This window comes from Scomber scombrus, chromosome 11, assembly GCF_963691925.1.
Source record: "Scomber scombrus chromosome 11, fScoSco1.1, whole genome shotgun sequence".
In the NCBI taxonomy this organism is placed as follows: Eukaryota; Metazoa; Chordata; class Actinopteri; order Scombriformes; family Scombridae; genus Scomber; species Scomber scombrus.
This window is the reverse complement of record NC_084980.1, coordinates 15,527,022-15,539,946: the sequence shown is the minus strand read 5'-3', so window position 1 is coordinate 15,539,946 and position 12,925 is coordinate 15,527,022. Positions and strand designations below refer to the sequence as shown.

Below are 12,925 nucleotides of genomic sequence, written 5' to 3'. Positions count from 1 at the left end.
CTTCAATTTAGCATGTGTACGTGCTACAGGATTTGTAGCTTGCTGAATACTTGCCTGCCAATACTTTACCAGCCCATTAAGTCCTTCAATGGGTCACAAACAATAATTTCCTCAAATGGCTGTACACTGTAGTAAGTTTGCTGTATTTATTTTCAGACTCTAATTTGTTGCCCTAGTGAGCAGGACAGTGTTTATCATGTGGGATTGACTCAAAAGAACACCACCAGACATATCCTTAAGGGAGATATTAAGACTTTGAATTGAATAATGTTCAAGAGTGTGAGTGATTAAAAGGTGTCTTAGCCTATCACAGTCAGTCATGGTGGCTGCTACTTACTCATTCCTCCTGAGCTCCACTCTGATTTTCTCTCCTTTTTTTGCCTGTTTTTGACTTTTCTGGCTCCAGGGCGGTTAAGTCAAAGATTGTCCCCAAATGAACAGACACATGAGATGAATGGATGTTAAATTATCTCTCAGTTTTCGACACCAATTTATTTGCAGTCAACACATTGTTTCACGCGGCTTGAAATGACTTCACACCAAACTGGAACACCGCTAACTGTTGGCATTACAGTCTATGAAAAACCATTCAGTAGCAACCAGTGGGAGGCAGGAGTTGAACTGGTAAAGAGGGTTGCAATGTGGGAGGTAAACTAACTAACGTAGATGCAGAAGTTGCTCATGTGGGAGGTAAACTTGTTACAGATAACAGCTCATTTAACCCACAGGGTCCCACCTGCTGCTCTCACAGGTGGCCATGCTGCAGATGGCCAATGACTGCTTTCTCACAGGCTCAAGAAAGAAACACTAACAGGCCCTGTTTATACACTTAGTGGGTGTTTGTCTGGAGCTTGTGTTGGGTTTTAGTGTGTCTGTATACTGTACGTGTGGGTGCATGAAAACTAGTTTGCCAACACACAAAATTGAATAAGAAAGTTGAGATTTGATGTTGAATATGCAGACAAACCAACAGTGTTTGTCTCTGTCCTGCAGTATTTCATTGGTCAAGATTTTTAGAAGTTGACACAAACATTAATTGTTACTGAAGATGGATTCTTTGTTTTGATGGCCATTTTGTTTTTACAATCAAAACTATATTAGTAATGACAATGACATTGCATATTTGAACACCTTGCTGAGTTTAAAATTTTAGGCTGACCATGTTAAAATGTTGTCTTTGTGTCACAAAGCCAAACAATGCACAAATGGTTCTCATCTCAGCTTTAAGACCAAACAAGATACACTTCAATAAATAACTCCAAACAAAAGCACACAGGAATGCTTGAAAGCAAAAATGGTCAGTGTAAAACCTGACAGTTAAATTTTATATCTTTGTCAAAATAAAATCTGCCATTTAGAGCACAGAGCAGGCTCATTTGGTCAAATATATCCTGATAAAACCCTAACCCAAATTCTCTTTCATTTTTCACTCTGACTTGTTTTATTCCCAACATTTAGTATTCCACACACTTACTGTCTCATCTACCAGTTTGATTTAATTGACAGTTTTTCAACCAACTGCAAAATCTGTTTGCATTTCTCCTCCACCAGTATGTTAGGTTTGTCCACAGCAGCAGATGTTAGGGTTTTTCAGCTGGAACCTATCAGCAGCTCTCTCTGGGATTTTGTTGTTCGTCTTATAGATGAGGTGTTGCTGCCATGTGAATGTGATGTATAGCTACGTCTTGCTTAAGTGCTTTCCAGCAGGTTAGAGGTTAAAGTGGAGAGAGATGAGCATCCTGACAGCATGGCCCTCTTTGCTCGTCAGTCAGACTGAACCTATACGGCTGCTCTGCTTTCCCTCTGCTCATACGAGCAGAAAGAGCAAGTCTGGAGGAATCGTGATGCTCATCTCAATGAGAGAAGGGGGGTGGAGGAGTTGAGTGGGACAAAGGGGAGGTGGTGTACAGAGTAGTGGAGGGATGTGGTAAGTTGTAGCACAGAAAACCTAAAAAAGGGACTGTTATAAGAGAACAGGAGAATATAATCTGCAGTCATGATGCTTATCTCAATGCACCTGTGGTGTGCTAGAAATCAGTGTTTGAGGTGTGAGGTAAAGTGTTGACCTCATGTCATACAATCCTTAATGCTGCTGTTAGTATAATACATGTCTGCAGTATGACATTTTGCAGTACCATAAATGGTAATATTCAGCTGAAAGAGTATGCATACTTAATGCATGTCATTAAGTCAGGTCTTCACAGTTAAGTATAGACTTGCTGCAGAGTATTCAGTTGTAATCTTGTGATTTCTCAGCACAAAGCAGAAAGATTTACATTACCATCTCACAGCCTCAGCAGAAAAGTGCTGCTAGTGACCTTCAAATTAGCTGTTCAGACAAGACCCAGTTGTAAGCAAGAGCTTTTAACAAGCGTTTATTAAAACTCATGGACACATAGCTGCCAGTGGACTGTCATCTCTTCGATTTGGTGTTAGGAACAGTCACAGAAGAGTCATTTTTCCGTTGGATGGCAGAGGAAGTCCTCTGCTTAGTCAGGATTACCTCTCCACTTGAGACCAGGGCCCTCTGGCTAGAGACTTTCCTCGCTGCAGTTACAGCTCTTCCTGCAAGAAATTTTACATTTGTGCATCCTGTTAAAATCAGATCTAAAAAAGCAAACTTAGTCCAGCTTTTCACAGAGAAATATACAAGGTGAACTGAAGCTCTTTTAGGCAAATAGCAGCCATTTGTTAGACAATTCTATTGATGGACATTGCCGTTTAACATTTATAGACTTAATTAGCTGCAACAAGTCATTAAATATAAAGAAATTAGCTGTAGCCCCATGGATTTACTCACGTTGCCGGTGGCATGGTTGTTCACAGGAGTTTGTGCTGCTTGGATAGCACACCGCTGCAGCACAGTGGATGAACACCTGTGAGAAGATGTCATACTGGTTAAGGAAACCAGATTTGTAGTTTTATAAAAAATTTGTTAAAAAGCTATGAAACTGTACCATGTCCTTCTGAGGAGTATAGGAGTTTTTATCCACAAATGTGAACATTTTAACAGCAAAACGTTTGTGGTGCGTTGGGTAATAGAGACCAAAGGAGCCGTCCACAGGCACCACAGTGGTCAGGTAGCGGTCATCATGGTAAGGACATCTGTAACCACCAAGATCTCATCCTTATCCACAATACAAATTAATGCAGAAATTTGGTATACAGTGATTTTAAAGAAATTCTTAATCCATATTTTATACCCATCAACCAGAAGGTCCCACTGTGGCAGGCTGTGAGCATTTGGGGTGGATGTGGCCCAGCAGTGTTCAAGATTCAAGATGAGGCTTGGATCTGACCTGTCCAGGATGTGTACCTCAATATAAACTGGTTCCCTCAGCTCTTTAGTGATTGGATAGTCCTCTGGGCTGTAGAAAGAGCGATATGCTGCCTCCTCTGGAATAGAAATAAGCTCATTTAGTATACACTTGAAATACTGCAGTGAGCTGGTGTTGTAAGGCTCTTGTGGCACTCACCCTCCACACATCCCTTTGTGTGACACTGTCCGTTACCCAGCCTGAGCTCCATTCTGAGGGGTCCTGCTGCAGCGACCGGCACAGGTGGAGGAACAGCATTCACCTCCATGACGAGAGCTTCCACAGCTGTACCAGAGTATCTACACTGGAAGAGCAGCCTGTAGGCAGAGAGCAAAGGACTTTACATCTCAGGAAACGTCAGTCACAAAAATAATAAGGCAGATCGTTGAACTCACTCAAAATGACTGTCCCTGGTGATTGAGCCTCTGGGGCCAACTCCCACTTCATATGAAGACGACATGTGGTTCTCATACACAACATAACCCTCTTCCTCCTGCAGAAGAAGACGTGTTGATACACAACTTAAGTTGACAGTTAACTGGAGTTTAGAAATGTGTTTTATCATTTTAAGATTGAATGCTGGAGCACCCTGGTAGCTTAATAGTTATTGTGCATGCCACATACTTCATCTTCTGTCAAACAAAGGGGGAAAAGTGTCAATTTGACACTTGGTCAGATGACATTTTTTGGCAGAAGTCACCTTGGGCTGTGGAAACACTGACATTTGTCCACTTTGACATATTTTATTGACAAATTAGTCATCAGTTGCCACCTTAAACCATTATGCATGTTTTATCCATTAAACCCAGACTTCTCCACCCACCTTGATTGTAGTACCACAATTAGTCACAGGGAACTGAAAGATGGCAAAGGCAGAGGTCGTGTCGATGGGGCTGCAGGAGGCATCATTTGTTTCTAGCAGGCTGACTGAATCCACATCTATTTGGGGCAGAGTGGCATCTCGAGACACAACCACCACAAACTGGCCATCTCTGGTACACTGCACAGTCACTGATGAGAAAATAGATTAATTTCTCTGCTGCAGTAAATTTCACTCATATGATAGAGGCAGTAGAAACTACATTAGCAAGCAGTTACCTTTTTTCCCATAGTAACACTGACGGCCATCAAAGCAGCAGTTTATGTTTTCACACTGTTCAGGGGTGACATCTCGAGGGCCACACTCTATCTTCTCACGCTCCTCCACATGACACCCATCAAAGGGAGCTGCAGGTGCAGGAAGCTTCACCTGCCGCTGAGGTGGCTTAGTAGGGACAGGACGTTGGGTTTGCTGCACAGGCAGCCTCCAGTGATGCTGTGCAGTAACATCACAGACCAAAACAACAGTCACCACAACACCAAACAGACACTTGAAAAGCTCCATTATGGTGTTACTAACTACACAAAGCTGCAACAACAGCACATATGGCTCAGAGGCAGGCTTTATACATGATTGATTATGTGCAGTTTGCTAAGAACTCCGCCTCTCATCGTTAAGTGTCAATTGTGTGCCAGCCCTGCTGAGTTAATCAGCTCAGAGCTGACAGGTGGAGCTTATTGTTTCCTCATCTGTCTGTGAAGAAGTCGTTATGTGTCGGCAGAGACAAAGATGAGTGGATATTTTTTTCTGACTGAGACTTGAGTAAAGCTGTCAACTGTTTGGAGTTATAAACTGCAGGCAGAACATTTTCTGAAACCTGATTGTGTTTACTCTGAGTTTGAACTTCAGTGTGTTAACAGAATCTGACTCTCTTTAATGTGGCCCAATATTACACTCATTTCATTTTTAAGTGAAAAACCTGCTGCTTTACATTTTATTAAACAGAATTTTCTTCCACTGCCCCAATTTGTTGTACTAGTGTAAAACACTCTCTCTCTCTCTGTCACACACACAGATGTATGGGCGGTACACCCAGGAGCTGGGTGTGTATGCCAAGGAGGAAGCGGCCCGCCTACGAGATGGAGGGGTGCGGGATGGTGGAGGACTCCGGAGGAACACCAGTGTTCGCAGTCGTGCTGCAGATCTGCTGGAGTATGAGAAAGACCCCTGTGCAAAGTGCCAATGTAAGTAATGATCACTTGACCAGCCCTGAACCATCTTCAGAGTGCTTTTAATCCTCGGACAGAGAGTACAGGTAGTGAAGCACACAAACAGGCTCTGAAGGTCAAACCAAAGCACTATAATTCTCACAAATGTGGTGTGTGTGGGCAGCCCTAAAACAGCCTTGTGGTGCAGATTGCAGTGCTCTGGCAAGCATGAAAGTTGTGTTAAAAAAAAGTGCAGCTACCTGACACAAGGGAACTGTAGATAATGTGAACACGATTAAAAGCGACTGATCTGAGCAATGACCTCTAGCCAATAGGGCTGTCTCAATGTCAGACAAAGACAGCCCCCTCTGCTGGCTGCCAATGGACCACTGCGTGCACGTGTGTGTTTGAGAGTGTGTGTGTTTTTGTTTGTGTGCCCAGAACTCTGATCTGTCAGATTATTTTATGTCTAATCATCCCCGATGACGGCAGATAATGCACCAGAAGAGAGCTCCACTTCAGACTGATGTACTCAACAATAATGGAATGGCAGAGTGTGTGCATGTGTACATCCTCCAAATGTGCTTATTTTTATTTGTACTTTTTATTTAGCCTTCATTTATGTAGGTTACTGACATCAAAGGGAGCATTTCTGCAAGTCAACAGAGCAGAAATGCATCTCAGGTCAGTACACCCAAATGTAAATTTTTCCTGTTGTTGAAACAGCCCGCATTGACGACTGTGGATCATCCACCAGAGTAACAAGGACATTGTATTTTGAATTTTTTCATTGCCATTTTTCAATGCACCAAAAATGTAATTCCCTTCACATCTATTTTATTGATGTGGTGGGAAAATAACTGAATAGTATGAATCTTAAAACCAGGATACAACAAACCCAAGTCATCTTCCTGGCTAGACAGCACCAGCTTGAGTGAGAAAATGTGTTTTTTATTTTGAGCCGAAACAAGTAGTTGATTAATTGAGTCAAGTCCATTTTTTAAAAAGTAAAAATACCAAAAATTTGACCGTCTCAAATATGAGGATTTCCTGAATATGAAATGGTTTTTTCTTGCTCAACATCTTGCAATTTTGGGCTGTTGGTTGGACAAAACAGGCAGTGTTCATGGCATTTTTTACTATTTAAATGAGGAATCAATTCAAGATATCAAAATCATCATTAGTTCCATCCCTAGATTTGGGTGAACTTACCCTTTGAATACAAATTCAGCAGATACAATCTTAACACATATTAGATCATCTCAGCAAGAGAGAGGACACAGGAGGGAAATGCAGAACGTCTGTTTTCACACGCTTGAACAAATGAGCCTGCATGGCTGTTTTCCAAGATCTGTCTCTTTGCCCTTGTGACTGGTGATCTGATTAAAGCTCGATAGATTGCGCCATAGGTGAAAGCTACACTATATCAGCCCAGCCTTACTCGCTCGCTGTAATGGAAGCCATTTAAAACAATCACTCTCAGATCACGAGCCAGCCGAAGTGATTTGTGCTCCTGCTGTCTGTGCGTGCGTGCTCGTAGATCAAGAGGTGTTTGTATTTTTAGACCAATCTTTAGAGAGACACTCAGGCTGGACCGGCTGGTTTCTGCAGTTGTCTTGTTAGGTAATGTGTAAGGAGAGAATCTTCAAATTTGGTGAAAGTGGGAGTTGTAGTGTTTTCCTCTAATGTATCTGTGTGGGAACATCATCTCTGTGGGTGATGGACTACGAGTGTGTGCATCGGTTCAAATCAGTAACTGGGGCCGCAGCTTTTGAACAAGGCAGCCTACACATGCAGCTAAAGGCTCCGCTGCCGGTCGTGATGGAGAGCTAAAAACACACACTGCCTCACTGTGTTTATTTCAACTCCCAGAGTTAATCTTTTGTTACTCAGATCTCTGTCTCAGTATACTAAAGCCCAGCATCAACGTGTTATATCACATATTATGGTTTGGCTGTGTGCTCAGTGGCTCTGCACCTTAAATATGCTGTATATATGTGAAAAATCACCTGTGTTTTTAGCATTATTCCTGATTACAGCTAGCTGGTGTCAGGTAATTCAGTGCTGTACTAGCAGAGGTGGAGAAAATGTCTGGCGTTAGGTGTGATTTTTTTTTTTTACGGGATCAGGAGAAGACATCTGTGAACTCCGCTGAGCCTACGGATATGAACACTAGCCAAGATGCACACGGAAGTATGTGGCTTTGCAGGTGCCAAATAAGATGTGTGTGTCTGTGTGTGTGTCTGTGTGAGAGAGAGGAATAAAGGGAAATAAGCTGTGGGAATGGGATTTCCACAGCTTCTTTAACATGGAAACATCCACTGAACTGTGAAATAAAAAATTATAGATCCAATCGAAGAACATGCCAGCAAGACTGCACAGATTAAATATGTCTCTGAGATATTTCCCTTTTTCATAAAGGGAAAGTACAGGATTTTTGGACCCTGGACCCTGGACCCTGTTTTGCCATTATTTTGTGTCTAAGTGATTTATGGGGACAACTTTTTTTGCAGTTGGTCCAGTATTTAGTGAGAGACCTGCAGCCAGAAACTGCAAGCTGAAATGTAATCGGACGGGGCTATTACACCCCATCAATGTACGTCCACTAAAAGTGCTTCTCAAAGAGAAGTTTTACTCTGAAATTTCGTGACAGTTGAGACAACGGTGGAAACAAAAGTGAGCATTGAAGAGAGGAGTGCTTGGAAAAGTTTGTTATGTTCGAGCACAGAAAATGTAGCTTAGTGTTATCTAAATCTCTGAAGATTTTCAATTCATGGCTGAAAGAAAGATTTCATAGTGAGATTTCTCCTTGAGTGAGACTTAGTTAAACACATTTGACAACAGTTTGACAACAACATCATCTGCATCAAGCAGAAGATAAGGGAACACACTTTATTTCTTTTTATGGTCCTTTCTGTAATGTTTTCAGACATTTATAACAACAATCTGGGTCCGTCAGCTAAAACAAGCACTTTTAGTGGATGTACATTAACAGGCTTAATTACACCCAAGGATTATATTGCCGTTTTGCAGCTCAGTCAATACTGGACTAATTTCAAAAAATGTTGCCCCCATTAGTCACACAAAATGATGTGAAAATAGGGTCCAGGTTGAAAATTCTTAAAGTTTCCCTTTTAACTCAGTGTGTGTCTCACTATGTGGTTTTTGTTCACAATTGTGTTCTGTGTGGGCAAGTTGCCATTTAGCAGGAGGCCTGACTGGCGGGCAGTTTGCCCCACTCATGCGCACAGTTGTGCCTCACCTCCCCCAGGAGACTCAGCATCCCACTGTGGCCTGAATCCTGCACCAGGGAGCCTCTCTTTTCCCATTCAGTTATAATGTACACGGTAAAATCAATTCAACGACAATATGTTGTATTTGTGAATGTGATCATGATGGGCAAGTATGACTTATACTAGTTATATATTCTATGAGCAGCGTAGTGACACTTTGACAGAAAGAATATCAAAACTAACAATGGAAAAAAATACAAAGCCAGAAATACAGAAATACAGGTACAAAATAACTGATAGATAATTGATGATAAAAATAATTGTTATTTGCAGCCCAACATGTCACAAAGTGCAGCAACGTGGCTCATTGATGTGTCTATCTCTCTTTCTTTCTGTCATCCAAACATCTGTTGCTCTCATGGCTTCTCCTAAATTTTGAGCGTTTTCTCCATGACAAACGTCACTTGAGGTATCTCGACTTTAACGTTTTTATGAAATATGGATCTGGCAAATGTGTTAGTGGCACATTTTTAGCTTCCCAAGGGACGGGCACATCTATGAATGCTCTGGATACTGAATTGAATTCCAGGCTTTGGCAGTGTCCACAGATAAGAGAGAATAAATGAGTCCAGTGATGCTTCTTTTAGCTGACCCAGCCCAGACTTATACTGTAATAGTAGAATTATAACCGTGACCTAGCTTTGTTTTGTCTCTTCATTCTCATATTTGAGGTGGATAAAGATAAAGTGATGCTCTCACTCGCATCATATTCATAACCAATAACTTCCTTTATGTTTTTATTATCCTGGTAAATAACACAATATCTCTCAGTACACTCTACTTTCTGTGTTTTAATTCCTTCGTCTTCTTAAGTTCGAAGAAACTGGATTCTTAATTTATACAAAATAGTTTTCACCCTCTCTTATATAATCCCCATAAATAATCAGAGGATTAATTTTGAGTCACCACTTATAAAACCTAGTCCACAGGTTTATTTCCAGCATGTAAGAGCAGTGTCACAGTCTTTTCTCGGTTATCACTCCAACAAAATGTCAGAAAGCCTCAACGCATTCAGAAAGCTTCTGTGAGTCTGATCAAAGGACTCTTATCAGTCCTCAGGTCTCTGCAAAGGCCTCCAGCTTGATGATTGAAAATGAACCCTCTTGCCCTCTCAGGTCATCTCATACTGGTTTTCTAACCAGTCCCAGTTCAAACTAGACATGGATTAACAGCTTTTAGATACTTCTAGAGACTTTTCAGGTTGAAAACATTTATGTTCTCCACTGCCTATGTGTGTGTGTGTGTGTGTGTGTGTGTAACCTTTCTTGTATTTATCTTTTTTACGGTTTCTATTCGTTTAATTTGTGTTTCAGTGTTTTATACTGTGCTTATTTGTTTAACCTTTTTAATGCATTACAGTATGAAAGCACTTTATAGTATTTGTGTATGAAACATGCTCTACTGGGCTGCTAACACCTGCTGTATCACATCTTTTTTCCCTTCCTCTTTTGACACTGCTGTTTTTTTTCACAGGAATAAGTATCAGTCCCATCACACCTGAAGATCTATTGCAGAGACTTCACTTCTCCGCTCCTCTGAGTCTTTTCTGCCACTTTCTGTCTATTCTTGTACCTTCAGTGTGTGCGTCCCGCTGCCAGAAGTTCCTGATCTCGCGGGTTGGGGAGGATTGGATCTTCCTCATTCTGCTGGGGCTGCTCATGGCTCTGGTCAGCTGGGTCATGGACTATGCCATCGCCTTCTGCCAAGAAGGTAGGAAAGAGGAACAGAGAAGACAGTAATTACAAGACTGAGCTCACAAAATCAGCCAAGTTATTAAAGAGCTGAAGCATCAGAAGCTTTATAATGAACAGCTAAGAGACAGAATGATCATTAAATATTAACATAAGCAATGTAATTTTTATATCAAGTTATATTGATCTTCAATATTAGCTACACAAAGTGGAGTTGAATAAATAAATATTTTTTACTGTCACATAGCATTAAATGCATCAATCTTGAGATACATTCACCATGTGATGCAATTTCTGCATTTTGAAACTAATATACTTATACAGAAAATGTTGAGTGCAAGAATTCAGTTGTAGAGTTTATCCATGTGTGAGAGACACAGAAAGAAATATGAAATAAATTATGAAATGGTAACAAGAAAGGGAAAACAAATCTGAAAATTAAACTTTATTATTCACCCCAGCATCAAATGCATCTTTTTACGTTCCAACACAAAGTTGACTAAATCCAAAAAAATGCAGGCAAACAACCAAAGTATGCATCACAGACAACATCTGATCAGGATGTCCGCTCTGTCCTATCCTGCTCTGAGATCACCTGCACTGCGTTTTAATGCAGCAGCCAAACTCTGGGTTCAGCCCATCCTCATTTACATGTTTCTGTTGTCAGACAAACTGAAGAACAGAAAATAGTGCAGCTCAAGCAGTACGTAAGAGTAAATACAACCATGCAAATGATATTCCCTGCACTGAGACACAGCTTAAATCACTATTTAATGATCATGAAGTCATCTCAGGAAGTGGGTTTCTTAATTGTACTGCAGCAACCAAAGAGCCAAACTGGAGATGAGTAGATGTATTTTCAGCTGGCATGGTGTGGCTTCATCTGTTGTTTTGTTTGGAATGCAAACTTGGTTTTAAAGGAGATAAATGATGAATGAGTTGGAGAGCCACCAGTGAATGAACGAAATGAAGCAATATAAAAGGATTGGAGTGAAGGTTAGAGAGGAAGAGGAAACATTCTGATGGATGAGGAAACTGGTTGTTAAATCATTTAAATCTGAAGGTTGTTTTTTACTGCTTTATACTGAGATGTAGCTACTTATATTTGTGTGTGTGTGTGTGTGTGTGTGTGTGTGTGTGTGTGTGTGTGTGTGTGTGTGTGTGTGTGTGTGTGTGTGTGTGTGTGTGTGTGTGTGTGTGTGTGTGTGTGTGTGTGTGTGTGTGTGTAGCACAGAAGTGGATGTATGGGGGACTGGACAGTAACATGCTTCTACAGTACATCGCCTGGGTCACCTACCCCGTAGTGCTCATCACATTCTCAGCAGGATTCACACAGATACTGGCTCCTCAGGCTGTGGGTAAGAGAGACAAACACACACACACACACACACACACTTAAACAATTTATGCAAAAACAGGTATTCATACCCTTAATTCATGGTCACTTTTCTGTGTTTGAATAATGTAAATGTCTCTATAATGCACCATAAGACCTCCAAGGAAATGCGCTGAAGTCTCTTTTAATGTTCCATGGAAATCCATAAAATATAGCGCTGATGAGATGTACATAGAGAAAACTATATGAATATCAATCAGCTTTTCCCCTCACACCTCCCACCCCCTTACTCTTCATTTATTTCTCCCATCCCTCGCTCTGTAATTACTTTCTTTCAACTCATTTTTCTCTCCACTCCATCATCCCACCTGTCGTCTTTTTCCTCTCTGCATCTCAGGTTCAGGTATTCCTGAGATGAAAACGATTCTGCGGGGGGTGGTCCTGAAGGAGTACCTGACTTTTAAGACGTTTGTGGCCAAAGTCATCGGCCTGACCTGCGCCCTGGGCAGCGGGATGCCTCTGGGAAAGGAGGTGGAGGATTTTTTTTTTAATCCTTCATGTGTTCTTGGCTGTACAAATTACACATGATGGATTGCTTGACGGCCTTTGAAGTTTCCTTTTCGGAGAATATAATAATCTTGCTTCTTATGCTCTTAGTATAGCACTCACATTTCCCCAAACGGAGGGTAATAAAGTTGTTTGAATCTGAATCTGAGGAGGGTTTAATCGTGCAATGGGTTTAGAATAATGCCCCTTAACTTGAGTGCAGTGTGCTGTACTGCTCCGTGCTAAAATGCGATTTCAGCCAAATCCTGTCTACTGACATCATAATCTCTCTCTCTCTCCGCGTCCTCCTTCTTCAGGGACCCTTCGTTCACGTTGCCAGCCTGTGCGCCGCCCTCCTGAGCAAATTCATGGCCGCTGTTTTTGGTGGGATTTACATGGTGAGAATGGTAACCACATTATATGTTTGTTATACATTTATCGCAGCAGATCACATCACATATACAAACTGTAACTTTTGAAAAGTTTACCTGCTTTCTTTCCTAATAACGCAGATTGTTCTCTTGATTAATTGATACATCTTTTGTTCTATTAAATATCAAAACAACGTGCAAAATCTTGCAATTTTCTAAACCCAAGATAATGACTGTAAAAGTCTTGTTTGTTGAGCCAAAATCCTTTTTTAAAATTAGTATATTTTTATTATCCTTCCATGTGTCTGTATGGGGGAGTGTGGTACAACAAAAAACATGTATG

The 12,925-nt window shown here is 41.2% G+C and overlaps 2 protein-coding genes across 2 annotated transcripts in view; one reads left to right on the top strand and one right to left on the bottom strand.

Annotated features, from left to right (window-relative positions):
* The window catches only part of clcn2a (chloride channel, voltage-sensitive 2a), a 42,136-nt gene that overhangs the window by 11,628 nt on the left and 17,583 nt on the right, over positions 1-12,925 (top strand). The window contains exons 2-6 of the mRNA XM_062429771.1: positions 5,213-5,381; positions 10,217-10,348; positions 11,559-11,687; positions 12,063-12,196; positions 12,529-12,609. Coding sequence (XP_062285755.1) covers positions 5,213-5,381; positions 10,217-10,348; positions 11,559-11,687; positions 12,063-12,196; positions 12,529-12,609 — 645 coding nt within the window. The remainder of the gene's footprint in view (positions 1-5,212; positions 5,382-10,216; positions 10,349-11,558; positions 11,688-12,062; positions 12,197-12,528; positions 12,610-12,925) is intronic.
* On the bottom strand, positions 2,414-4,701 carry LOC133991263 (zona pellucida sperm-binding protein 4-like). Its single transcript, XM_062429772.1, has 8 exons — positions 4,416-4,701; positions 4,141-4,328; positions 3,713-3,810; positions 3,477-3,634; positions 3,204-3,396; positions 2,958-3,105; positions 2,801-2,876; positions 2,414-2,565 (listed from the first exon to the last, which is right to left on the bottom strand). Exons 1-8 carry the CDS (start codon positions 4,699-4,701, stop codon positions 2,414-2,416), a joined length of 1,299 nt encoding a protein of 432 aa, XP_062285756.1.